This window comes from Bos indicus x Bos taurus, chromosome 4 (assembly GCF_003369695.1).
Source record: "Bos indicus x Bos taurus breed Angus x Brahman F1 hybrid chromosome 4, Bos_hybrid_MaternalHap_v2.0, whole genome shotgun sequence".
In the NCBI taxonomy this organism is placed as follows: Eukaryota; Metazoa; Chordata; class Mammalia; order Artiodactyla; family Bovidae; genus Bos; species Bos indicus x Bos taurus.
In genome coordinates, this window is record NC_040079.1 from 76,472,806 (window position 1) to 76,500,209 (window position 27,404).

The following is a 27,404-nucleotide window of genomic DNA, read 5'->3' on the forward strand; positions in this document are numbered from 1 at the left end:
CAGGCTACATACAGGCCATGGGGCCACAAAAAGGATACAGCTGAGCACACACACGCACAAGGATAGCCAGCCTAGGAACAGCAGGAAGTTGGGCTGGGCACCTTACGGACAGTGCCAGGATTGGGGAACAGACTAAGACAGCCTGGGGATGTACTGGGCTGCTCCTTACCAATACTGGTAGTTACATTATTTGTATATTGCCTGTTTTACAAAATTGTTTCTTGCATTGTCAAATGTGTGACTGAACCTCTGATAAAATGATGATTGGAAGCACTTGACCACATTTATAGTTCTCCTCTAAATATATATATAAAATACATATGTATGAGATAAATGATTTTAATAGTATAACTCTAGATATGGGAAGAAGCAATAAGAGGGAATTTTTTTTCTGGGACCATGATAGACGAGTAAGACTGGTATTGTCCAGAGACTTTTGACTACTGTTAATAAGGCCTAGTCCAGTAATAGCACACTGAGTGGCCTAACAATGAAATCCTCACCTGACCTAGGGATCCCTAGCACCATGGGCCAAAATAGTCACAAAATGCCTCGCAGTCCACACATTTATGACCACTAGGGAACCCTGCCAACTAAAAATGGGCACGTGTCATCTGCCTCTACACAGATAAGGTCACTTGCCACTGTAGTCACTGACCTTCAATGCCTCCTGAACGGAGGTTAGGGTGGAGGTCAGGAATGGGGCACTCTGTGCTCTGGCAGAACAGGCCTTTGGATAGTCAGATGTTCTCTGGAGATATTACGAGCTCAGTGCTTGCATCTCCTCATACCTAGAAAAGCACTAAAATCATTAAAGGGGACATCTACTCCTCATGACTAGCAGCAGGCCTCCACCAGAATGTGCGCGTGACTGCACATCCCACCCCTTCACTATAGTCATACCTAATACTGACCGCTCCCCACCTCTCTGAGGCAGTTTCTCAGTTTCTCTGAAATGCTGTCTTCTGGGCTATAGTCCTCATTTTGCCCCGAATAAGACTTAACTCACAGCTCTCATGCTGTGAATTTTGTTTTTTTTTTTTTTTTTTTCAGTTGACAACACACAGCCTATATAGTTGGAAAAAGAAAATATTTTTGGATATATATTTTATTTGACAGTGTTTTAGAATATCATACAGTAAACAAGATTTCTGTAAAAGTTAATTTATCCATAGTGGTGCGTTTCATAAAAATAGTTGCTCACTTACAGTCTTTCTGTGACTATTAATACATGTAATTATATTTATAGAGATACAGCTGTACAGGGTAAATTCACAGCTAACACTACACAGAAATATTATTTGGAATGGGGTTTAGATGATGTGCTGTCTTCACAGGTTATGGATTACAGCCGCATAAAGCAATTACTGCACAAGTAGTAGCTGTGAACTGTGCAAATTAGAGTTTATGCAAGCGTAATCTCAAATTTTTTTTTATCCTTTTGTAACATATGGAAAATAAAGGTCAGAGGATACAGTACCCGGACGTGCAGCTACACTACAGAAGCATTGTCCAAAACCAGATTCAATAACTTAATGGCAAAATAGACTGGATTTCTAGTCCAGGGGAGAAAGACTAATTGAGATTAAACCAAAAGTACTGTAAACTGCTACATGTGTTTGTGCTTTAGTTTATGATGACTAAGTTTCATTTTTTGGAAATTGCTTTTACAGGCTGCAAGACTCTTCACTTGAGGCTTTCAACTACATTGTCCTCTTGTCAAACAACTAAACTATACCTCTGCCTGATGGGAATTAAACAGCTGGTGCTCAGGATACTGCACTTACAAAGAGAGGGAAAGAGGCAACCCAAGGAAGCTGTTTACATGTGCCCTCTTGTGATGGACCTGATCTCCCTGTTTGACTTTCTGAGTAGGGGAGGTAAGGCTTATTTGCATTTGAACTCCTGTGAGGGGCAGAGTATGGGAAGCCTCATTATTTCAGGTCCCATTAAAGAGAAACTGCCCTCTGAAACATTTGCCTTTTAGTATGTGTAGCTACAAATAAGAATGCATGGATAATTAACTGAAGGTAAAGATTAAAAATTAAAATAGAGAAGAAAGGCAAGCCTTGAAATTTTACTAGGTTATCAACCATGGGCAAGGAAACTAAACATCTAGACAAAAAAGCAAACCAAATAGAAATAAAAGGAGAAATAATAAGAAAGGTAAGCAGAAAGGAATGCTAAAAAGATCTGTGTTCTTTAATGAAAATAAATGGACTATAATAATGATTTTTTAATATAAGAGATTCATTGTAATCTGAGAAAATATAGGAGGAATACTTTGCTCTGTCAAGGTGAAAATGTAATGGAAAGAGGATTCTTAAAAAGACAACAAAATGATAGAAATATAACAATGCTGTCAAAGAAACTCCTATCTCTGAGCCTGAGACGAGAGGAAAGCCTTCTCATAAAGGAACTGCAGCAATGCCAATCTCAATTTAACAAATTGTGGTCCTTCAATTATAAAATTTGTATTGTAGATGAAAACTGATTAAGATCTATGAGCTAAACTGCAAAATTCTGACTTATGGCAAACTGCTCCCTAGAATACAATTTTTAAAACCTTTTTTTCTACCACTGAAAATGTACAGAAACGTGATTACAGAAATGGCAGTACAAATGGCAGCACACCAGTGAATTCACTAGGTTTCTAACTCACCCTGCAAGTGTGCAGGGAACACTGCTTCTAAGACTGGTGATGGGTGCCACGAGCGAGCCGTGGAAACAGGTCATGGGCGAACAGTTCCGAATGTTTCAAAGAAACCTTTTAACCCCTGTCTAGATATGTCGAGAACAATTTATTTACAACTCTTCAGATCAATTAAAAGATATAATCTTGTCTCAGTTTCAGCTTGCTCCGTGCAGTTTGATTTTTAAGGCGATATTCCAGTTTGTGATTGCTCTTAACTTGTCCAGTTTCTTGAAACAAAGTTTGGATGACATCCAAATCCTTCATGCAGTGGGGGAATTTTTTTTTCTTTTCTTTTTTTAACTAAAGCTACACTGCATTCTCTGTGATGTTCTTCATGTTATTTTGGTTCTTCCGTAGCTGCCAAAGCCCCCACTGTGTAACAGGGGCTTTAGGATCAGTTAGGTCTGCACTGTGGACACCGTCCGGACTATGCTTATTGGACACGTGGGGCTTCATGTTGGTGCTCCCAAGCCTTGGTGCCTCGTGGATTTACGCGTGTGACAGTGGAAATAAATTAAAACGCCGAGAGACGGAACCTAAGAACGGCCTGCAGGTATTGAGGCGGGGCGGCGGGCTCATCTCCCCGGGGCTGAGGCGCCGGGTTTGAGGACGCCCGGCAGCTTGTCGGAGCCCGGCACCTTCCACGGCCCGGGCGCCACGGCGGCCTTGCGCGCAGGGGCGCCCCCGGGGGGCCGCGAGCCCTGCCTGGACCCCGCCCGCGCCCCGGCCCGGCCCTCGACCTCCCGTGCGCCCCCGCCGCGGCCCGGGCCCACGAACGCAGGTGCCGCGCCGGGGCCTCCGTGCCGGCCGAGCTCGGAGCCCACCGGGGCCTGCAGCCCCTCCTTGTTGCCAGCCCGCGCCGCTTCGGCCAGTGCGGGCCCAGGCGCTCTGGTCTCCGAGGAGGGCCTGCCGGCCTCAGGCTGCCCCTGGCCGCCAGGCGCCTCCTCGAGCCCTGGTTGCACGGCCCTTTGCGGGCTGGCTGAGCGCTCGCTCTGCTCCCCAAGGCGCTGCTTCTTCTGGCTGCCGGCTGAAAGCTCCTTTGGTTTCCTAACGTCGTGTTCCCTTTTGATATCCCAAGTTGGGTCTGGGTTTGTCTGGTGGGAAGGGTCGGAGGGTGGGGCTGGATGTGATGGAGAGAATGGAGAGAGGACGTCCTCCAGGGAGACGCCTACTTCCGGCAGACCTGGGGAGGCGGCAGCGGGAGCACTCCAGGAGCCGGGTTCGTCTGTGGGGCAGGAAGCGCAGGCATTAGGGCCCGGCCGCACAGGCTTTCCACCTCTCGCCACCTCCCTCCACATTGGGAATGAGAGCAGGTGGCCGGGGACCCCCTGCTCTCGACACCCCAAGCCACTGCCACCCCCACCCCCACTGCCAAGAGGGCAGCTGACCTCCCATCCTCTACCTCACCCCTTCCCTCCTTGCTGGGTCAGGAAGGTTGTTACAAAGCCCAGGCCTAATCCATCCCTTTGCCCTGGCCTCTTCTAACTTCCTGGGGTGTCATCAGGTCTGACAGTCAGTCCTGTGTGGAAATCTGACTTGGCTGAACATAAATCACCTAGGGCAGCCGTGAAAAATGCAGATTCTTTGATGGTCAGACCCAGAGCTTCCAGTAGGATAGGGCTACGGAAGTCCTCTGCATTTTTAACAGGCATCCAGGTAATTCAGAAAGTGATTGGAGAACCAGCCTTTGAGAAATACTGGCCTGCATTCTCTGGAAGAAGTTGGGGGACTGACTTTCTCAGCAGTTCAGTGTCACTCAAGACATATTTCTTAGCGACCGCCAGACAGAGAATTTGGATAAAGACACCTAAAAAGGTTCGTTTTTCTGGAGACTGGGGTGGGCAGTGGGACCAGGCTGGTGTGGAAGGAGGGACCCTTCTATGAGGCTCTGCCTTAAAGTGTTAGAAAGTTTTGCAGAAACTTTGACTTCCTGGATGGACACCCTTTAGGAGCTCTTTCCTATATATATATAAAATATAATCTCCAACTTTCCTTTGGCCTTATATTGTCAACCTGAGTTCCAAGATTCAAACAGGTAATACAAAGTTGTCTACTAGATGTTCAAACTTTATTGTTGAAACACAAATTATTTTATTCTGCAGGAACCTGAGGTTGGTTGGAGACAAGAAGGCAGATACTTTGAGCTCCCCGCCTTTCGTGAGCATGCTGGTCACAACCAACTGCTGAACAGCCATTGGTAAAAGACAGGAATCTACCAGAAAAGGATATTCTGCATCCGAAGACACAAGAAGAAACCACGAGATAGCGGTAGGGGGGGCACACTCAACGATATAATCAAATCCCTTACCACCCGGGTGGGAGACCCACAAACTGGAGAATAATTAAATTGCAAAAGTCCTCCCCCAACCTAGAAGAAATAGGCATATTCTTAGAAAAGTACAAGTCTCCCACGACTGAACTAGGAAGAAGTAAAAAAAAATAAGAACAGCCCAATGACAAGTACTAAAATTGAATCTGTGATTTAAAAACTCCCAACAAACAAAAGTTCAGGACCAGATGGTTTCATAGGCAAATTCTACCAAACATTTAGAGAAGAGTTAATTAACATCTATCCTGAAACTATTTCAGAGGAAGGGAAACTTGTAAACTCATTCTATGAGGCCACCATCACCCTGGATTGAAAGATTCAACATTATCCAAGTGGACTATACTACCTAAGGCAGTCTGCAGAGTCAGTGCAGTTCCTAGCAAACTTTGTTTCTCACGTGGGCTCCACCATAACCCAGTCTTCTCTTTACTTCTACTCTTCCCTACCTCTGGTCTCCACGCAGCAGCAATGTCTCTGAGACATAAATTTGCTCATGCCATTCCTTTGCTTAAAACTTTTGGTGGATTCTCACTGCTCTTAGACTAATATCATTAACAAAGCCCACAAAAGCTTGCCTCATCTGGCCCCTGCCAGCCTCTCCAGCTTCACCTCCATTCATCCCCTGTTCCTCATTCACACTGGTCTTTGTGCAGTTACTCACACACACAAGCTCATTCTGTATTCTGGGACCATACATCATTGCTGGCTCCTCTGCACCCCACAGTGATTCACAGGGTGGGTTCTTTTTCATTCTTTAGGACTCCTAAATATTACCCAAGAGAACCCCAGCCCACAGTAGGGATTCTGGTCTCCTTGAGAGCTTCTTGTCTTTTTATTTCCTCATAGTGCTTATAATTTGGAATTAATACTTGGCTGCCCCTTTAATTAACATAAGTCTCAGTTAGTAGATTGTAAGTTTCATGAGGGCAGTGACCACACTGGTCTTGTGTATCACAGTGGACTTAACATCTAGCATAGTGCTTGACACAGTACTACCTGTTCACTGTATATTTGAATAAAAAATAAATCTACTGCACAAATAGAAATGGAAGACTTTCCAAGGGGAGGATGGTGGTGAAATGACGATGTCTGCTTGAAGTGTGAGAGGAAAGAAGGAAGTCTGCAGAAAGAGAGCAGAAGGAGGACACCAGTGACACCAGCTTTCCCTGGTGGCTCCTCGGATGCAGAGGGCAGAGAGGGTCCCAATCCAAGTCCATCTGATACAACAGATGTTCCTTCCCTCTGTAATCTTTGCAGTTACAATGATAATAATGCCTTTGCTTAAAGAACGTCATCCCTATGGAAGCACGAATCAACATGCCAGTGAATGTTCAGATTAGCTGACAGGTAAGACAGAACCAAAATATCTTGCAAGCAACCCCCTTTCCTAAGTTAGATCAACTTTATTCCCCTTGCTGTTATCAGCTCTAGCCAGTTTGGATCTCTCCTAGAAAACAAACCAGTGAATGCACATTACATATTACTAGTATATGGTGTACACACATTACACGCTCACAAACACACACCATTATCTCTGGATTAAAAGATGTATGACTTCTTACATTATCTTGTAGGAACCTGGCAATATTGAAAAAATAAAATGCTCTCTGACTTCATATGTCCAAGCTTTAAAAAAAAAAACAAAACACCTTATCTACTGTGCTTCAACCACTCTTTTTATTTTATTGAATATCACTAGAGTGACAATAACCAGAGAGGTGATCTGCTAGGAATAAACTACTTATTGTAGTAAATATCTGTATTATTGGTTTTCCCAGGTGGCTCTTATTGGCAGCAAAAATTTGTACAGAAGAGGAAAATAAGTCAAGGAAGAGTTGATTTTTTTCTGTGCTGAAGGGTAAGGGAGACCCTTGGAAGGAAGGAAGCCAGGGATTGTTGCAGGGAAAGAGGATCTGTTTCCTGCTCTACCCCTTACCTGACAGCCTCCAGGCTTCCAGCTTGGGCTGACTGGTCCCCCAAACCCTGAAAAAGAGTTCCTGCACTTGTCTCCTCCTCTCAGTGAGGTCTGGGGCCCGAAGCCTAATGGCTGCTTTTTGGATTAGGGTATCTAGGAAAGTACCAGTCCTGTCACCACCGTTGGAATGACTAATATTGACAACAGCTAACACGGATTGAAGTGCTTCCTAGGTACCAGGAACTATTCTGAACTCTTAAGATGTATTTACTCACCTGTAAACTTGCACATTTACAGATGGGGAAACCAAGGCACAAAAAGTTTACCTTGTTCAAGACTACATAGCAGAAGGTAATAGAACAGGGTTGTTGAATGACTTTCTGAATGGGGTGAAGTTCTGCAAGCTCAGCTGGAATACTGTCACGAGACTCCTTTGCTATCAACTCTTTTGATTGGGACTCATCTCTTCTAGGGCAGCTTGACAGGAACTCCCATTTAAAGCACTGTCAGAGGCAGATCTATTATTAATCCAAATAGTCTCTGAAATGCTATTTGTGTTTGAATCTTGGACACAGAAGAATAATTACAGAGCTGGGGTGTTGTGTTGATCTGTGGAAATGCTGGGCATATTATTAGCTGGAATCAGAACAGTGAGATTAGATGTCTTAAGGTTGGGGATAATATTATATGCTTTAAAAATATCCCTCATGTTGTCACACCTTGAACCTGAATTGAATTGAAAATCTCATCTACAGTGGAAAAAGTCTCTTCAAGTGGTATTGGAAAAGTTGGATAGCTGCATGTAAATTAATGAAGTTACAACATACCCTCACACCATACACAAAAATAAACTTAAAATGGCTTTTAAAGACTTAAATATAAGACGTAACATCGTAAAACTCCTAGAAGAGAACATAGGCAAAACGTTCTCTGACATAAACTATGCCAGTGTTTTCTTTGGTCAGTCTCCCAAGGCAATAGGAAAGGAACAAATGGGACGTAATCAAACTTAGAAGCTTATAAAAGATGTTCCTTGTCGCTAATTATATTAGAGAAATGCAAATCAAAACTACAGTGAGGTACCACCTCACAGTGGTCAGAATGGCCATCATAAAAACTGCAAATACCAAATGCTGGAGAGGATGTGGAGAAAAGGAAACTCTCCTACAGTGTTGTTGAGAATGTAAGTTGGTATAGACACTGTGGAGAACAGTATAGTGGTTTTCCAGAAACCACTAATAAAACTAAAAATAGAATTACCTTATGATCCAGTAATCCCACAACCTGAATGTCCATCCACAGATGAATGGATAAAGATCTGGTGCATATACACTGGAATACTACACACCGAAAAAGAATGCCATTTGCAATAACCTAGATGCAACTAGAGATTATCATACTAAGTGAAGTAAGTTAGAAAGACAGATACCATATGATATCACTTACACGTGGGGTCTAAAATATGACACAGATGAACCTATCTGTAAAACAAACACGGACAGAGAACAGACTGGTGTTGCCAGAGGGGAGGGGTGGGGGGGTGGGGTCAGCAGATGTAAGCTTTCATATATGGAATGGATAAACAAGGTCCTACTGTGTAGCACAGAGATACTCAATGATAAACCATAGGAGAAAAGCTTATAGAAGAAAGAATGTGCATATACTCAGTTTACTGTAGAACAGAAATTACCACAACATTGTAAATCAACTATACTTCAATAAAATAGTGAAAGGATAAATATATAGTGATATACTACTACTACTGCTACTGCTACTACTACTAAGTTGCTTCAGTCGTGTCCGAGTCTATGCGGCCCCAGAGACGGCAGCCCACCAGGCTCCCCCGTCCCTGGGATTCTCCAGGCAAGAACACTGGAGTGGGTTGCCATTTCCTTCTCCAATGCATGAAAGTGAGAAGTGAAAGTGAAGTCGCTCAGTCGTGTCTGACTCTTAGCGACCCCATGGACTACAGCCTACCAGGCTCCTCTGTCCATGGGATTTTTCAGGCAAGAGTACTGGAGTGGGGTGCCATTGCCTTCTCCGATATAGTAATATAAAAATATTCAAACTAGATATTGGAAACATCTTTTACATAAATACTTTTGCTGAAATGAATAAAATTTCTGCAGAGAGATTTCTGGATTTGGTTAAGTGTTATTTCCTATAAATTGACTGGGTTAGAGAATACTGATACGGTTATACAGAAGTATATTTTCTTCTAATTTAGAATATTACAAGAAAATATAAATGATTAGATCAAAAGACAGTAATGTGAAGTCATTTTGGTATTCAGAAGAAAACTTATTAAGATGTGTTCAAACCATAATGGCTCATTGGGATTTGTTCTACCATCATGAAGATGATTGTTTTTTTATAACAAAATATAAATAAAAATGTGCATTTAAAAAAATTTCAGGAAAAAGTATTTGATTCTGCTCCTTCTGAAGCAGCGTTTCCAGTCTGGAGGCACTGTTAATAACCTTCAAGTAAGTATTTGTTTCACCTTTATTATCAGAGAGTGTAAACTAGGTGTTATAGTCACAGTTTTTAAAGTTATTAATGTTTATATTTGTTTACGATGTTTCACATCTATACTCTTTTGCAAGCATTATCAAAGATGCAGCAGTAGTAAAGCCATGGCAAAATTGACTTCCATGCTTGAGGGCAAATCTCGGTGCAAGGTGGGCTATTAACAGTGGGTCTACGGTTTACTGTGTCCTAAGTATCATACCAGCTACTGTGCCATGTCACATGTATTCTCTTTTAATCCTCACACCAGCTCTTAAGAAATGGTGCTGTCATCCCCATTTCACAGATGAGAAAACTGAGGCTTAGTTAAGCAATTTGCCCGGACCGCTCAGCTAGTAAGAATCAAGATGACTGACTACATAAAATTCCAGAGCCCAAGCCCCAAGTGTTACTAGATTTTAGTGCTTCCGGTACTTTTGTGCTTCCTAACAACTTTTTCCACATCAGGAAACACATGGAAGAAGAGCTTATTTAGACGTTGCACTGGAGTAAGCTGAAGAACACAGTCAAGGTCTGCAGATGACAGCCAAGTATGTCCCGAGCGCTAAAGAGAGTCCCCGTCCCGGTATAACCCATCAGAGGGGTATCATGGAGAACAGATTTTGAAATTCAGGTTTTTTTTTTTTAAGCAAGGTACATCGTGATAATCCAGATTAAACTAGGGGTGTGGGGATGCCCACAGACCAGTCTTAATTAGTAAATTATCAACATTACAAGATAGAAGAGAAACATGTCGGTTTATTTATTCCACACATGTTTTAGAAAGCAATGTATTCTTCTAAATTAAAATCTTAAAAGTGCAATATGTAAAAGAGATAAAAGCCGGACATCCTTGGTTGGCTGAGTGGAGCCACAGTCTCTCCCATTCAACCCCAAGCCCACCTGCAATGGCTCCTCTGGCCATTTCTCAGGAACATGGAAGCTCTAACGGAATCTGAAAACCACTGCGCATTAGGGATGGGAAGAGCAAACAGTCAAGGAAGATTTGTGCAATAGGCTTTTTTCTGAGTGGTAGTAGCCAGGAGTTAGGCTTCAGAGACAGGAGATAACGGACAGAAGAGAAACAGGTGGCGATGTCTAGCACACGTGGGAAGGACAGACTTCACCTTCCAGAATTCTGCCTGGGATGGCTGCTGACCTAGAGCCTCAGTGCTCTGCTAAGTAGGAAGTGACCCCATTTGTCTTAAAGTCAGTCAGTCAGCATCTTGTGGAGAGAAGAGTATCCAGAGCAGCCAGGCTTTGAGCCCTCCTAGCCCAAACACTTGTGGCTCAGCTGGTAAAGACCTGCAATGCGGGAGACCTGGGTTCGATCCCTGGGTTGGAAAGATGCCCTGGAGAAGGGAAATGCTACCCACTCCAGTATTCTGGCCTGAAGAATTCCATGGACTGTATAGTCCATGGGGTTGCAAAGAGTCGGACACGACTGAGCGACTTTCACTTTCATTTCACTTTAAGCAAACACTTGTGGGGGGCAGTGAACTCGGGCAGGTTACGTAACCCTTTCCAGCTTCAGTTTCTCAACAGAAAATGACAATTGAGAATTAGGGAGTGTTTGCTCTGCTTCCATCACAGAAGTATGGATGATCACATAGAAGAATATATATGTGAACGTTTATATATGTGTCAGCCATAACATTCATAGTTTGAACCCAAATAAACAGATCATGCAGCTCAATATGAAGAAAAATTGAAATGTGTAGATATCTAAATAGACATTCTCCAAAGAAGATATACAGATGGCCAAAAAGGACATGAAAGTATGTTTAATACCACTTACTATCACAGAAATGCAAAACAAAACTACAAGGTACCACTTCCCATAAGCAGAATGGCCTTCACTAAAATGTCTGTATGCAATAAATGTGGAGGAGGGCATGGAAAAAGAACTCTCCTACACTGTGGGTGAGAATGTATGTAATCTGGTAAGAGCCATTATGAGGGCCACTGTGGTGGCTCAGATGGGAAAGAATCTGCCTGCAATGTGAGAGACCGAGGTTATATCCCTGGAGATCCCCTGGAGGAGGGCATGGCAACCCACTCCAGTATTCTTGCCTGGACAATACCCATGGACAGAGGAGCCCGGCGGGCTACAGTCCACAGGGTCTCAAAGAGTCAGACATGACTGAATGACTAAGCATAGCACATTAAGATTCCTAAAAAGCAAAGCTATCACATGATCCACAATCCCACACCTGGGAATGTACTCAAGAAAACAGTAAGGTAAAAGTACATGCCTCCCAACGTCATTGCAACACTACTTTCAATAGCAAAGACCTGGAAGCCACCAAACTATTAGCAGATGAGTGAATAAGGATGTGGTACACGTATACAATGGAATATTGCTCAGTCATAAAGTAATGCCACTTGGGACCCCACCACTGGATTTGGAGATGATTGTACTGTGGGTAACAGGTCACACAGAGAAAGACAGCATATGATACCAGGTTGAGGTGGAACCAAAATGGATAGGAATACACAAATTAACAAAACAAAAATACACAGACATAAAAAACTTTTGGTTACTAAAGAAAGGTGCAAGAGAGGGATATATTAGCACTTTGGGATTAGCATACCTGTAGAGGTACTGAGCAAGGACCTACTGTCCAGCACAGGGTATTCACTCAGCAATCTGGAATAAGCTATCTGGGAAAAGTGGCCTAAAATGAGTATACACAGCCCTATGTATAATTGAGTCAAGCTGCTTGACAAGGAAAACAAACGCAAGTTTATCAACTATTTCAGTAGAAATAAAAATGAAATAAAAATATAAACAGGAATGATGCCTAGTATATTCTCACACCTGGGTGAACAGAGCTGGTGGGACATCCCTGGACCCTGAGCATCCAGGGTCCTAAAGCTGGACTGTCCTAAGGCTGAGGGAGCGAGCAGGATGGGGCAGGAAAGGAACTCTTAGATCTGCACTGCCTGGTTCCTCTGCATAGGCTCACAGGCCCCAGACCCCGGCGGGGCATCTGTCAGCAAAGCCAGGTCTAGTGCACCCAAAGGTGATGGACCCTGTCGGTTGCAAGACTTTGAGGAGTCACTGGGTCTCCACATCTCCTGGTGCTGGGGTTCCCACCTCCAGCCTCCTTCCTTAGAGTCACACTGCCTACAGACACAGTTCCCTCACCACAGTGCTTCTGTAGGTGTTGGGATTTGTTCCTGGGTGAAGGGTATAGGGGTGAAAATGGTGAGACAGAAGCCCTGGATGTGTGTTCTGGCACATTCAACTCTCATTTACAACTGCAGACTTTCCCTGCCTGAGTAACCAGAGGTGGGGAGGAAGAAATCCTGCCGCCCAGTGGTCATTTCCCAGAACTACAGCTATATCTCCAGTGTTGGCACTGGAGATGCCCATACTATGGAACCAGGTGAGATAGACAGAAATAGACACTGCATGATATTAGTTTGAAGTGTAATCTAAACATGGATAGAAATACACAAACTGACAACAGAGAAACATGCTCAGAGGCTTAGAAAAGAAATTTATTGTTACCAAGAGGAAATGTGCAGAAGAGAAGTAAATTAGCACTTTGGGATTAACATGTAACGTATTTTTTGGGCTTCCCTGGTGGCTCAGATGGTGAAGAGTCTGCCTGCAGTGCGAGAGACCCGGGTTCGATCCCTGGGTCAGGAAGATCCCTTGGAGAAGGAAATAGCAACCCACTCCAGTATTCTTGCCTGGAAAATCCCATGGACAGAGAAGCCTGGCAGGCTACAGTCCATGGGGGTCACAAAGAATTGAACACGACTGAGCAACTTCCCTTTCTTTTCTGATATTTCTAAGTCAACAAGGCCCTACTGTCCAACATAGGGAACTCTACTCAACACTCTGGAAGAAGCTATCTGGGACTAGAGTCCAAAAACAAGTAGATGTACTCCTATCTGTAACTGAATCGATGCCAAAACAAATGCAACTTTGTAAATCAACTGTACTGCATTAGAAACTAAAATGAAGATATCATGAAAAGGAATAATGCCTACTATAGTCACCTCTTGCCTTTGTGGTCAGGGCTGGGGGTACCATCCCTAGAGCCTGAACCAGATTGAGTTGAAAAGCTCAACTGAGGGGGATGGAAAGGATCTGCCAGGAAAGGAAGCCCCTTGGGCCCATGGTGCCTGGTCCCTCCATGTGGGACCACAATCCCCAGATCACATCGGGCCCTTTAACAGCAAAGCCAAGCATAGTGCACTCAAAGGATGATGGACCCTCAGGTTGCCAGGACTTTGAGGAGTCACCTGGTCTCCATGTCCCCTGGTGCTGGGGTTCCCACCTCCAGTCTCCTTCCTTACAGACACTCCATGTATAGAGAATAGCTCCCAACACAGCGCTTTTGCAGGGGTTGGGATTTTTCCCACATTGAAAGGTAAGGGGATGGAAGTGGTGAGACACAGCCCTGGGTCTGTGTTCTGGCACATTCTGCCCTCCTTTACAACCTAAGAGCAGGACTGCCCCTAATCATCCCCTCACCCTGGTTACCAAAGGTGGACAAGATGGACTCCTGCCACCTTGTGGCTATTTCCTAAACTACAACTTAAAATCAGTGCTTTGGGGAATCGCACTCTTAAGGATATTAGGTTCATTAAAAAAAAAAAAAAGACCTCAAGAACTGTAAAGTCATACTTGAAAAATATTTTTTAAAAAGGCCAACTTGCAATACGCTCATTTCAGGAGAAAAGTCATTTCAAATTTACTCATTTTTTTTTTTAATGTAAACTAGGAAAGATGGTCAACACCTAACAGAAGCAGAAGATATTAAGAAGAGGTGGCAAGAATACACAGAAGAACTGTACAATAAATATCTTCACGACCCAGAGAATCACGATGGTGTGATCACTCACCTAGAGCCAGACATCCTGGAATGTGAAATCAAGTGGGCCTTAGAAAGCATCACTACAAACAAAGCTAGTGGAGGCGATGGAATTCCAGTTGAGCTATTTCAAATCCTGAAAGATGATGCTGTGGAAGTGCTGCACTCAATATGCCAGCAAATGTGGAAAACAGCAGTGGCCACAGGACTGGAAAAGGTCAGTTTTCATTCCAATCCCAAAGAAAGGCAATGCCAAAGAATGCTCAAACTACCGCACAGTTGCACTCATCTCACACGCTAGTAAAGTAATGCTCAAAATTCTCCAAGCCAGGCTTCAGCAATATGTGAACCGTGAACTTCTAGGTGTTCAAGCTGGTTTTAGAAAAGGCAGAGGAACCAGAGACCAAATTGCCAACATCTGCTGGATCATCGAAAAAGCAAGAGAGTTCCAGAAAAACATCTATTTCTGCTTTATTGACTATACCAAAGCCTTTGTGTGGATGACAATAAACTGTGGAAAATTCTGAAAGAGATGGGAATACCAGACCACCTGATCTGCCTCTTGAGAAACCTATATGTAGGTCAGGAAGCAACAGAACTGGACATGGAACAACAGACTGGTTCCAAATAGGAAAAGAAGTATGTCAAGGCTGGATATTGTCACCCTGCTTATTTAACTTATATGCAGAGTACATCATGAGAAATGCTGGGCTGGAAGAAGTACAAGCTGTAATCAAGATTGCCGGAAGAAATATCAATAACCTCAGATATGCAGATGACACCACCTTTATGGCAGCAAGTGAAGAGGAACTAAAAAGCCTCTTGATGAAAGTGAAAGAGGACAGTGAAAAAGTTGGCTTAAAGCTCAACATTTATAAAATGAAGATCATGGCATCTGGTCCCATCACTTCATAAGAAATAGATGGGGAAACAGGGGAAAGAGTGTCAGACCTTTTTTTTTTTTGGCTCCAAAATCACGGCAGATGGTGATTGCAGCCATGAAATTGAAAGATGCTTACTCCTTGGAAGGAAAGTTATGACCAACCTAGATAGCATATTCAAAAGCAGAGACCTTACTTTGCCAACAAAGGTCCGTCTAGTCAAGGCTATGGTTTTTCCTGTGGTCATGTATGGATGTGACAGTTAGACTGTGAAGAAAGCTGAGTGCCGAAGAATTGATGCTTTTGAACTGTGGTGTTGGAAAAGAATCTTTAGAGTCCCTTGGACTACCAGGAGATCCAACCAGTCCATTCTGAAGGAGATCAGCCCTGGGATTTCTTAGGAAGGAATGATGCTAAAGCTGAAACTCCAGTACTTTGGCCACCTCACATGAAGAGTTGACTCATTGGAAAAGACTCTGATGCTGGGAGGGATTGGGGGCAGGAGGAGAAGGGGATGACAGAGGATGAGATGGCTGGATGGCATCACTGACTCGATGACGTGAGTTTGAGTGAACTCCGGGAGATGGTGATGGACAGGGAGGCCTGGCGTGCTGCGATTTATGGGGTCGCAAAGAGTCAGACACGACTGAGTGACTGATCTGATCTGAACTTGGAAAGATGGTCAACATCCCTCATTATCAGAGAAATGTAAATCAAAATTAAAATGAGGTACATCCTTGCACCAATTAGAGCAGGCATCGTCAAAGTCTACAGCAGTAAATGCTGGGAAAGGTGTGGAGGAATGAACTCTCCTGCACTGTGGGTGGGAATGTAACCTGGTAAGAGCCACTAGGAAGGACACTATGGAGGTTCCTTAAAAAATGAAGTAAACGCTACCATATGATCTGCAATCTCACCTCTGGACACATACCCGACAAAACCCTAAGGGAAAAGAAACATGCACCGTAATGTCATTTCAACACTACTTTCAACAGACACGACCTGTCCATCAGCAGCGAATGCATAAGGAAGAGGTGGTGCATGTATACAAGGGAATATTGGGCAGCCATAAGATAGAATAAATTAATGCTACTTTCAGCAACATAGATGGACTCGGAGATGATCATATCATGGGTAGCAGGTCACACAGAGAAAAAGATAGCATACATATCCCGCTGGGGTGCAACCTAAAAATGGATAGAAATACATGAACTGACCAAACAGAAATACACTCAGAGGCTTAGAAAAGAAACCTATGGTTACTGGAGAGGGAAAATACTGGACAGGGGTGAATCAGCATGTGCGATTATTACATGAAAACTGGCATCTGTAGAGATAATCAACAAAGACCTGTTGTTCTGTACAGGGAATGCTAGTCAGCACACTGGAGAAAGCTATCTGGGAAGTGGGGCAAAAACCAGTAGATGCATTCCTATGTATAACAATGCATGTGCTTGATGGGGAAAAGCAAAGCAACATTGTTTATTATCTCTGTTCCAATAGAAATAAAAATGATACAAAACTATAAACAGGAATGATGTCTACTATATTCCCCTCAGGCTTGGGTGTTTGGTACTGGTGGGACATCCCTGGAGCCTGAGCAGCTAGGGTCCTAAGGCTGGACTGTCCTAAGGCTGAGGAAGCTGAGAAGGATGAGGCAGGACAGGAACCCTTAGACCTGCACTGCCTAGTCAGTCTGCATGGGCCCACAGCCCCCAGATCCAGGTGGGGCATCTGACAGCAAAGTCAAGTCTAGTGCACCCAAAGGATTATGGACCCTGTGGGTTGCAAGACTTTGAGGAGTCACCTGGTCTCTCTGTCTCCTGATGCTGCGGTTCCCACTCCAGTCTCCTTCCTTAGAATCACCCCACATATAGATGAAAGCTCCCTCAGCACCGCACTTTTGTAGAGGTTGGGATTTATTCCTGCATGAAGGGTAAGGGGATGCAAGTGGGGAGACAAGCCCTGGGTATGTGTTCTGGCACATTCAGCTCTCATTTTATAACCGCAGACTTTCCCTCATTTCCCCCTTGCCTGAGTAACCAGAGCTGGGGAAAAAGAAATCCTGCTGCCTCGTGGCCATTTATGATTACCACAGCTATAAAATCAGTGCTATGAAATCTTCCCTCAAGAAATGTGCTGTGGTAAGTAATCAAAAGAAGATTCAAAACACAGCCACTTTCAAGAAGCTCTTTTCAAGAGAGAAGCTATTTCAAATTTCCTTAAAAATACTTAAAAAAAAAAAAACATAAAAGACACGGAAAGATGCTCAACACTGCTCAATATCAGAGAAATATAAATCAAAAGTAAAACGAGGTACCACCTTGCACCAGTCTGAGTGACCATCGTAGAAAAGCTTACAAGCAGTAAATTTTAAGGATCACATGCTAAAAAGGAATACTCGTATGCTGTGGGTGGCAGGAGCTGTTATGAAGGATACCATAGATGTTCCTTAAAAAACAAAGTGATAGCTACCACATAATCCACAATTCCACTCCAGGGCATATATATGACAAAAACCCTAAGGCTAAAGACACATGTACCCCAACATAATTGCAAAACTACTTTAAACAGTCATGACATGGAAGCCACCAGACTGTCCATCAGCAAATGAACGCATACAGACGATGTGGTACACATATATTAATACAAGGGAATACAGTTCAGACAAGAAAAGGAATGCAGTGATGTCACCGCCTATAACATAAGTGGGCCTGGAGATGATCATACTATGGGACACAGGTTAGATAGAGAAAGACAGAAAGCTTATGATATTACGTTGAGGTGCAATCTCAAATTGGATAGAAATATATGAATTTACAAAACAGAGAAACCCTCAGAGACAGAAAAAACTTAAGGTTACCAGAGGGGAAAGGTGCAGGAGAAGAAAAAATTAGCACGTGGGATTAATACATGAACACTGATTTCTGTAATAGATACTCAACAAGGTCCTACTGTCCAGTAGAGGGGACTCTACTCAACACTCGGGAAGAAGCTGTCTGGGAAGGTCTGAAAATGAGTAGATGTATGCCTATGTATAACTAAGTCAAGCTGTGTGACACCTAAAACAAACACATTATAAATCACCATACTCAAATAGATACTGAATATTAAATGAAAATGCTAAAAGCAACGATGCCTATTATATTCACCTCTTGCCTGGGTGTTCAGGGCTGGTGGGATGTCCCTGGAGCCTGAGCCGGATAGGGTTCTAGGTTGGACTGTCTTAAGGCTGAAGGAGCTGGGAAGGATGTGCCAGGAAAGGAACTCTTTGACCTGGAGTGCCTGGTCCCTCTTATGAGACCACCGTCTCAGATCCACATGGGCTATGGGACAACTCAGCCAAGCCTAGTGCACCCAAAGGATGATGGACCCTGTGAGTTGTGAGACTTGGAGGAGTCACCAGGTCTCCATGTCTCTTAGTGCTGGGGTTTCCACCTCCAGCCTCCTTCCTTAGAGTGACCCCACCTAGAGACCACAGCACCCTCATCACAGCACTTCTGTAGAGGCTGGGGTTTGTTCCTGGGTGAAGGGTAAGGGGGTGGAAGTGGTGAGGCAGAAGCCCTGGGCGTGGGTTCTGCCACATTCTGTTCTCATTTAGAACCCACAGCAGGACTTTCCCTCATCTCCGCCTTGCTGCTGCTGCTAAGTCGCTTCAGTCGGGTTCGACTCTGTGCGACCCCATAGACGGCAGCCCACCAGGCTCCCCCGTCCCTGGGATTCTCCAGGCAAGAACACTGGAGTGGGTTGCCATTGCTTTCTCCAATGCATGAAAGTGAAAAGTGAAAGGGAAGTCGCTCAGTCGTGTCCGACTCTTCGCGACCCCATGGACTGCAGCCCACCAGGCTCCTCCCTCCATGGGATTTTCCAGGCAAGAGTACTGGAGTGGGGTGCCATCGCCTTCTCCGCATTACCAGAATAGTAACCAGAGGGGGGGGGAAAGAAATCCTGCCACCACGTGGTCGTTTCCCTAAACTACAACTTTAAAACCAGTCTTTTGGCCACGCATTCACAACCACTGTGTGGTTATTAATGAAAACAGCCCTCAAGATATGTGCTTTGTAAGTAAATGGAAAGAAAATTCAAAAAATGCATCTTTAAGAAGTCCATTTCCAAAGAGAAGCCATTTCAGTGTTACTCAATAATGCTTTTGTTTTTATAAAAGGACAGGAAAGATGTTCAACATCACTCATTATCAGAGAAGTGTAAATCACAACTACAAGGATTTATCAGAAGCCATCATTCATTAACCTCCAATTAAAATAAATAAATTTATATTAAAAAATGGACAATTAAAAGGGATTAATGTCCAGCATATATAAAGAACTCCTACAAGTCAGTAAGAGAAAAGGCAAAAGCCCAGTGTGCTTAGTCGTGGTTTTGTGTGTGTGTGTGTGAAAAAAAAAAAAAAGCCTACTGGCACTGATTTTGGGGACGGCATGGTGAAAAAGATCTCTAGTATGCTCTGGGTGGGAATGTAACCTGGTAAGAGCCATTGCAAATGACACGATGGAGGTTCCTTTAAAAATGAAACGAGAGCTACCACATGATCTGTAATCCCACTCCTGGGCATATACCTGATGAACTCTCTAAGGTGAAAGACACATGAACCTCAATGCCATTGCAACACTACTTTGAATGGCCAAGACATGGAAGCCACCAAACTGTCCATTAGCAGATGAGTGCATGAAGATGTGGTACATGTATACAAAGGAATATTGCCTACCATGAAAAAAGGAATAAAGTTATGTCACTTGGAAGAACACTTGGCTCCTCCAATCCACTTGGTGGATTTGGAGATGATCATACTATGGGAAGCAGGTCCGATCAAGAAAGACAGACAGCATGTGATACCAGGTTGCGGTGGAAACAAAAATGGATAGAAAAGTGAACTGAAAAAGCAAATACCCAGATGTAAAACAGTGAACTTTCGGTTCACAAGGCCCCTCAGGTGAATAATAGCCTGCCCTGAAGAAACGTGCTGTGGTAGGTATTCAAAAGAAAATTCAAAATAAGGCCGTTAATTTAAGAAGCCCATTTCAAGAGAGAGGCCATTTCAGTTTTACTCAAATTGTGACTCAAAAACATTTTACTTTTTATTTTCCCCTGTAAAGGACATAGAAAGATGCTTCACATCACTTATCATAAAAATGTAAATCAAAACTATAATAAGGTAAAACCTAGCACTAGTCTGAGGGGCCATCATCAAAATGTCTACAAGCAGTAAGTGTTGCAGAGGACCTAGAAAAAAAAGGATTCTCCTAAGCTGTGGGTGGGGACGGTACCTGGTAAGAGTCACTACAGAGAACATTGTGGAGGTTCCTTAAAAATGAAATTACAGTGCCCACAGGATCAGCAGTGGGCTGATCCTGTGGGATCAGCAGTGGGCTGATCCTGTGGGATCAGCAGTCCAACTCTTGGGAATATACTTGAAGAAAACCCAAAGCACCCACCCAAACGTCACTGCAGTAATACCTTCAGTCGCCAAGAAGCCAACAAACTGTCCATCAGCAGATGAAGGCATAAAGACGATGTGGTGCATTTATACAAGGGAACATCACTAAGCCATAAAAAAGAAAAAATAATGCCACTTGTAACAACTCAGGTGGACTTGGAGATGATCATACTGTGGGACGTCGGTTAGATAAAGACAGATAGTATATACATCATGTTCAGGTGGAATCAAAAAATGGATAGATACACCCTAATTGAAAACAGACACATCCTCAGAGACTTAGAAAACTATATTTACCAAAGAGGAAAGGTGGGAAAGAGGGAAAAATTAATACATGGGATTAATATATGAACACGGATACGTTTAATAGATGATCAACAAGCACCTTCTGTCCGCACAGGGAACTCCACTCAGCACTCTGCAAGGTGCTGTGTGGGAAATGAAGGCAGGAATGAGTAGACGTGGCCCTGTGTGTAACTGAATTGAGCTGCTTGACACCAAAAACAAATACAACACTGTTTATCAACTGTGTTCCAACAGAAATAGAAAGTGAACTGAAAATATAAATAGGAAGGATACCTACGACATTCCCCTCATGCCTGGGTGGCCGGGGTACCTACCTCTGGCTCAGCTGGGTTGGGTCTTAAGCCTGGAATGTCCTAAGGCTGAGGGAGAGGGCATGAGGTGCCAGGAAAGGAACTGCCTTAGACTCATAGTGCCTGGTCCCTCCTCATGGGACCACAGTCCCCATATCCAGGCAGGTGATCTGACATCAAAGCAGGCCTAGTGCACCCAAAGGATGATGGAGCCTCTAGGTTGCAGGTCCTTTGAGGAGTCACCTGGTCTCCACATCTCCTGGGGCTGGGGTTCCCACCTGCAGCCTCGCTCCTTACTGCTATCCTGCCTATAGATGACAGCCCTCTCACCACGGCACATTTGCAGGGCTTCGGATTTGCCCTGGAGGAAGGGTAAGGGGGTAGAAATGGTGAGACAGAAGCCCTGGGTGTGGCTGTTGGCACATATTGCTCTCACCTATAACCCAAGACTTTCCCTCATCTCCCCCTTGCCAGAGCAACCAGAGGTGAGGAGGAAGAAATCCCGCTGCCTCGTTGCCATTCCCCATAACTACAGCTGTAAAATCAGTGCTTAGGGGAACTGCATTCACAAGGCTACTAATGAAAACTCCCCTCAAGAAATGTGCTGAGGTAGGTAATGGAAAGAAATTTCAAAACACAGCCAACTTTCAAGAAACCCATTTCAAGAGAGAAGCCATTTCAATTTTTCTCAAAAATATATTGTTTTGTTTTTTAATGTAAAAAGGCCATGGAAAGAAGCTCAACATTGCTTATTATCAGAGAAATATAAATCGAAACTATGAGGAACCACCTTGCACCAGTCCAAGCGGCCATGCAAGAAAAGTCTACAAGTAATAAATGCTGGGGAGGGTGTGGAGAAAAAGAACTCTCCTATGCTCTGGGTGGGAATGTAACCTGGTAATAGCCACTACGAAGAATACTATGGAGGTTGCTTAGAAAACGAAATGAGAGCTACCACATGATCCACAATTCTACTCCTGGGGATACACCTGAGGAAAATCCTAAGTCAAAAGACACATGTACTCCAATGTCATCGCAACACTACCTTCAATAGTCAAGACCTGAAAGCCACCACACCGTCCACCAAAGGAATGGATGAAGATGATGTAGTACATGTATCCAGGGGGATATTGCTCAGACAAGAAAAAGAATAAAGTAATGTCACTTCCTACACATACATGGATCTGGAGATGAGCATACTATGGGAAGCAGGTTAAAGACAGCATATGATACCACTTTGGAGTGGAATCCACAGATATATAGAAATACACAAATTTACAAAATAGAAACACACTCAGACTCAGAAACTTAAGGTGACCGGAGGGGAAGGGTGCTGGAGAGGGATAAATTAGCAAGTGGGATAAATATATGAACACCGATACTGTAATAGATAATCAACAAGGACCTCCTGTCCAGCACAGGGAACTCGATTCAACACTCTGGAAGAAACTATCTGGGAAGAGAGGCCAGAAGTGAGCAGATGCATCCATCTGTAAAACTGAATTGAGCTGCTTAGCACCAAAAACAAACACAACATTGTTAATCAGGTGTATTCCAATAAATACAAAAACGAAAGGAAAATATAAACCGGAAGGATGCCTGCTATATTCCCCTCGTGCCTGGGTGATCTGGGCTAGTGGGACCTCTGTGGAGCCTGAGTTGGTTAGCATTCTAAGACCAGACTGTCTTAAAGTTGAGGGAATAGTCACAAGGTGCCAGCAAAGGAACACCCTTGAACCCATGGTGTCTTGTCCCTTTGCATGGGACCACAGTCTGAAGATCCAGGTGGGCTATCTGACAACTTAGCCAGGCCTACCGCACCCAAAGGATGATGGACCTTCTGGTTTTAAGACTTTGAGGAGTCACCTGGTCTCCATGTCTCCTGGTGCTAGGGTTCCTACCCCTAGACTTTTTGGTAGCATTCTCATCACAGGGTTTTTGTAGGGACTGGGATATTTTTGGGGGGGCAGAGTGTAAGAGGGTGGAAGTGGTGAGACAGAAGTCATGGGTGTGTGTTTTCTGGCACATTCGGCTCTCATTTACAACCTAGGAGCAGGCCTTTCCCTCATCTGCCCTTTGCCCCTGTAACCAGTTGGGGGGAAAGTGAAATTCTGCCACCTGGTGGCCATTTCCTATAACTGCCACTTTAAAACCAGTGTTTAGGGGAATGGCTGTAGAAGGCGATGGCACCCCACTCCAGTACTCTTGCCTGGAAAATCCCATGGATGGAGGAGTCTGGTAGGCTGCAGTCCATGGGGTCACTAAGAGTCGGACACGACAGCGACTTCCCTTTCACTTTTCACTTTCATGCATTGGAGAAGGCAATGGCAACCCACTCCAGTGTTCTTGCCTAGAGAATCCCACGGACAGGGAGCCTGGTGGGCTGCCGTCTATGGGGTCACACAGAGTCGGACATGACTGAAGTGACTTAGCAGTAGCAGCAGCAGGGGAATGGCATTCACAAGGCCTGCTGGTTCTTAATGAAAATTGCCCTCAAGAAATGTGCTGTGGTAGGTAATTGAAAGAAAATTCGAAACACAGTCAACTTTCAGGAAACCCATTTCAAGAGAGAAGCCATTTCAATTTTCCTCAAAAAAAAAAAAAAAAAAAAAAAATTTTTTTCCCTAAGTGAAGGACATGGAAAGATGCTCAGCATCGCTCATGAATGGAGACATGTAAATGAGAACTACAATAAGGTACCAACCTGCATCAGTCCAAGCAGTCATCACAGAAAGGTCTACAAGCAGTAAATGTTGGGGAGGGTGTGGAGAAAGAACTCTCCTGTGCTGTGGCTGGGAACGTAACCTGGTAAGAGCCTCTATGAAGGACACCATGGAGTGGAGGTTCCTTTAAAACTGAGACGAGAGCTACCACAGGACCCTCAATCCCATCACTGGGCAAACACCTAACAAAAACCCTAAGGCAGAAGACAGACAACCCCCAAGGTCACTGCAACACTACCTTCATTAACCAAGACCTGAAGCCACCAGACTTTCTATCAGCAGTTGAAATCATAAAGAAGATGCGGCACTTATATACAGGGAATGTGCTGCTGCTGCTAAGTTGCTTCAGTCGTGTCCAACTCTGTGCGACCCCATAGACGGCAGCCCACCAGGCCCCGCCGTCCCTGGGATTCTCCAGGCAAGAACACTGGAGTGGATTGCCATTTCCTTCTCCAGTGCATGAAAGTGAAAAGTGAAAGTGAAGTCTGTCAGTCATGTCCGACTCTTAGCTACCCCATGAACTGCAGCCCACCAGGCTTCTCTGTCCATGGGATTTTCCAGGCAAGAGTACTGCAGTGGGGTGTCATTGCCTTCTTCAGAAGGGTAATGGGGAAGAAATAATAATACACCAGCTCTTGGGTGTTTTTTTTCTGGCACATTCCCCTCTCATTTACAACCAGGAAGAGACCTTTCATGAAGGCTCCTGTTGCCAGAAGAACCAGATTTGGGCATGAAGAAACCCTGCCACCTTGTGGCCATTTCTGGTAAAAACAACTTTAAAACCAGTGATTTTGGAAACTTCCAAGTGGCAACCCACTCCAGTATTCTTGCCTGGAGAATCCCAGGGACGGAGGAACCTGGTGGGCTACAGTCCATGGGGTCACGAAAAGTCGGACACGACCGAAGCAACTTAACACACATATTCACAAGGCCTGAAGGGCTGTCAGTGACAGTATCCCTCAAGAAATGTACTGGAGTAGGTAATCAAAAGAGAATTCAGAAGAAAGCAGGCTTTCAAGAAGACAATTTGAAGACAAATTGTATTCACACCATTTTTTTTTAACATATGAAAAAATGCTTAACATTACTCACTATTAGAGAAACGCAAGTCAAAACTACAGTGAGGTATCATTGGCACAAATCGAGTGGTCATCATCAAAAAGTCTACAAAGAATAAGTGCTGTGGAGGGCATGGGAGAAAGGGTACCACCCTACACTGTTGGTGGGAATGTAAATTGGGAATAGGCTGTATGGAGAACAGTATGGATGTTCCACAAAATAAATTAAAATAGAGCTATCACATGATCCCAAATACCATATCTGGGCATATTCTTAGAGAAAACCAGAATTCAAAATGACACATGTACCCCAACATTGATTCCAGCACTATTTACAACAGCCAGGACAAAAAAGCAATGAACGTGTCCATGGAGAGGTGGATAAAGAAGATATGGTACATATGTAGAAGTGAATATTACTCAGCCATACAAAGAGTGAAATAATGCCATTTATAGCAACATAGCCGTATCTGGAGATGATCATACTCAGTGAAACAAGTCAGAGAAAGAAAAATATCGTATGATATAAATTATAGGTGGAATCTAATAATAGATGGCTTCCCTGGTGACCTGCAATGTAGGAGACCTGAGTTCAAGCCCTGGGTCTGGAAGACCCCTTGGAGAAGGAAATGGCAACCCATCCAGTATTCTTGCCTGGGAAATCCCATGGACAGGGGAGGCTGGCAGGCTACAGTCCATGGGGTCACAAAAGAGGTGGACAAGACTGAGAGACTAAACAATAATAGATATAAATAAACTTATTTACAAAACAGAAATGGACTCACAGCTTTCAAAAACAAAGTTATGGATACTTAAGGCGATAAGTTTCAGGAAAGGATAAAGTAGGAGATCTCTTCAAGAAAATTGGAGATGCCAAGAGAACATTTCATGCAAAGATGGGCATAATAAAGGACAGAAATGGCAAGGACTTAACAGAAGCAGAGAGATTGAGAAGAGGTGGCAACAATACACAGAAGGACTGTACAAAAAAGGACTTATATAATGACCTGGATAACCACGATGGTGTGGTCACTCACCTAGAGCCAGACATTCTGGAGTGTGAAGTCAAGTGGGCCTTATGAAGCATTAGTATGAACAAAGCTAGTGGAGGTGATGGAATTCCAGCTGAGCTATTTCAAATCCTAAAAGATGATGCTGTGAAAGTGCTGCACTCAATATGCCAGCAAATTTGGAAAACTCAGCAGTGACCACAGGACTGGAAAAGGTCAGTTTTCATTCCAATCCCAAAGTAGGGCAATGCCAAAGAATGTTCATACTACCATATAACTGTGCTCATTTTACATTCTAGCAAGATAATGCTCAAAATCCTTCAAAAGTATGTGAACTGAGAACTTCCAGATGTACAAACTGGATTTAGAAAAGGCAGAGAAACTTGAGGTCAAATTGCCAACATTCACTGGATCATAGAAAAAGCAAGAGTATTCCAAAAAACATCTACTTCTGTTTCACTGACTACACTAAAGCCTTTGACTGTGTGGATCACAACAAAATGTGGAAAATTCTTAAAGAAATGGGAATACCAGAACACCTTACCTGCCTCCTGAGAAACTTGTAAACAGGACAAGAAGCAACAGTTAGAACCAGACATGGAACAATGGACTGGTTCAAAATTAGGGAAAGGAGTTCATCAAGGCTGTATATTGTCACCCTGCTTATTTAATTTATATGCATAGTACATTATGTGAAATGTCAGGCTGGATGAAGCATAAGCTGGAATCAAGACTGCTGGGAGAAATATCAATAACCTCTGATATGCAGATGACACCACCCTTATGGCAGAAAGTGAAGAGGAACTAAAGCCTCTTCATGAGGGTGAAAGAGAAGAGTGAAAAAGCTGGCTTAAAACTGCACATTCAAAAAAACGAGGATCATGGCATCCGGTCCCAACACTTCATGGCAAATAGATGGGGAAAAAGTGGAAACAGTGCCAGACTCTACTTTCTTGAACTCCAAAATCACTGTAGATGGTGACTATAGCCTCAAAATTAAAAGACACTTGCTCCTTGGAAGAAAAGCTATGACAAACCTAGACAGCATATTAAAAAGTAGAGATATCCGACTTTGCCGACAAAGGTCTGTCTAGTCAAAGCTATGGTTTTTCCAGTATGGATGTGATGTATGGGTGTGAGAGTTGGACCATAAAGAAGGCTAAGTGCCAAAGACTTGATGCTTTCTAACTGTGGTTACTGGAGAAGACTCTTGAGAGTCCCTTGGACGTCAAGGAGATCAAAGCAGTCAATCCTAAAAGAAATATACCCCAGAATATTCATTGGAAAGACTGATGCTGAAGCTCCAATACTTTTGCCACCAGATGTAAAGAGCCAACTCATTGGAAAAGACCCTGATGCTGGGAAAGTTTGAGGGCAGGAGGAAAAGGGGATGACAGAGGAT

The 27,404-nt window shown here is 43.7% G+C and overlaps 2 protein-coding genes across 14 annotated transcripts in view; one reads left to right on the forward strand and one right to left on the reverse strand.

Moving 5' to 3' along the window:
- Positions 1–5,144, forward strand: part of PHTF2 (putative homeodomain transcription factor 2) — a 190,951-nt gene extending 185,807 nt beyond the window's left edge. For both annotated transcript variants that reach the window (XM_027539781.1, XM_027539780.1), the window contains 4 exons: positions 1,674–1,880; positions 3,053–3,248; positions 4,344–4,510; positions 4,798–5,144. The gene's annotated coding sequence lies outside the window, so the exon portion shown is untranslated. The remainder of the gene's footprint in view (positions 1–1,673; positions 1,881–3,052; positions 3,249–4,343; positions 4,511–4,797) is intronic.
- Positions 1,074–27,404, reverse strand: part of MAGI2 (membrane associated guanylate kinase, WW and PDZ domain containing 2) — a 1,464,809-nt gene continuing 1,438,478 nt past the window's right edge. For 9 of the 12 annotated variants that reach the window (XM_027539773.1, XM_027539768.1, XM_027539771.1 and 6 more), the window contains one exon: positions 1,074–3,920. In XM_027539773.1, the coding sequence (XP_027395574.1) occupies positions 3,271–3,920 (650 nt within the window). In that variant the 3' untranslated portion in view covers positions 1,074–3,270. The remainder of the gene's footprint in view (positions 3,921–27,404) is intronic. The other 3 variants (XM_027539777.1, XM_027539779.1, XM_027539778.1) reach the window with 2 other exon arrangements.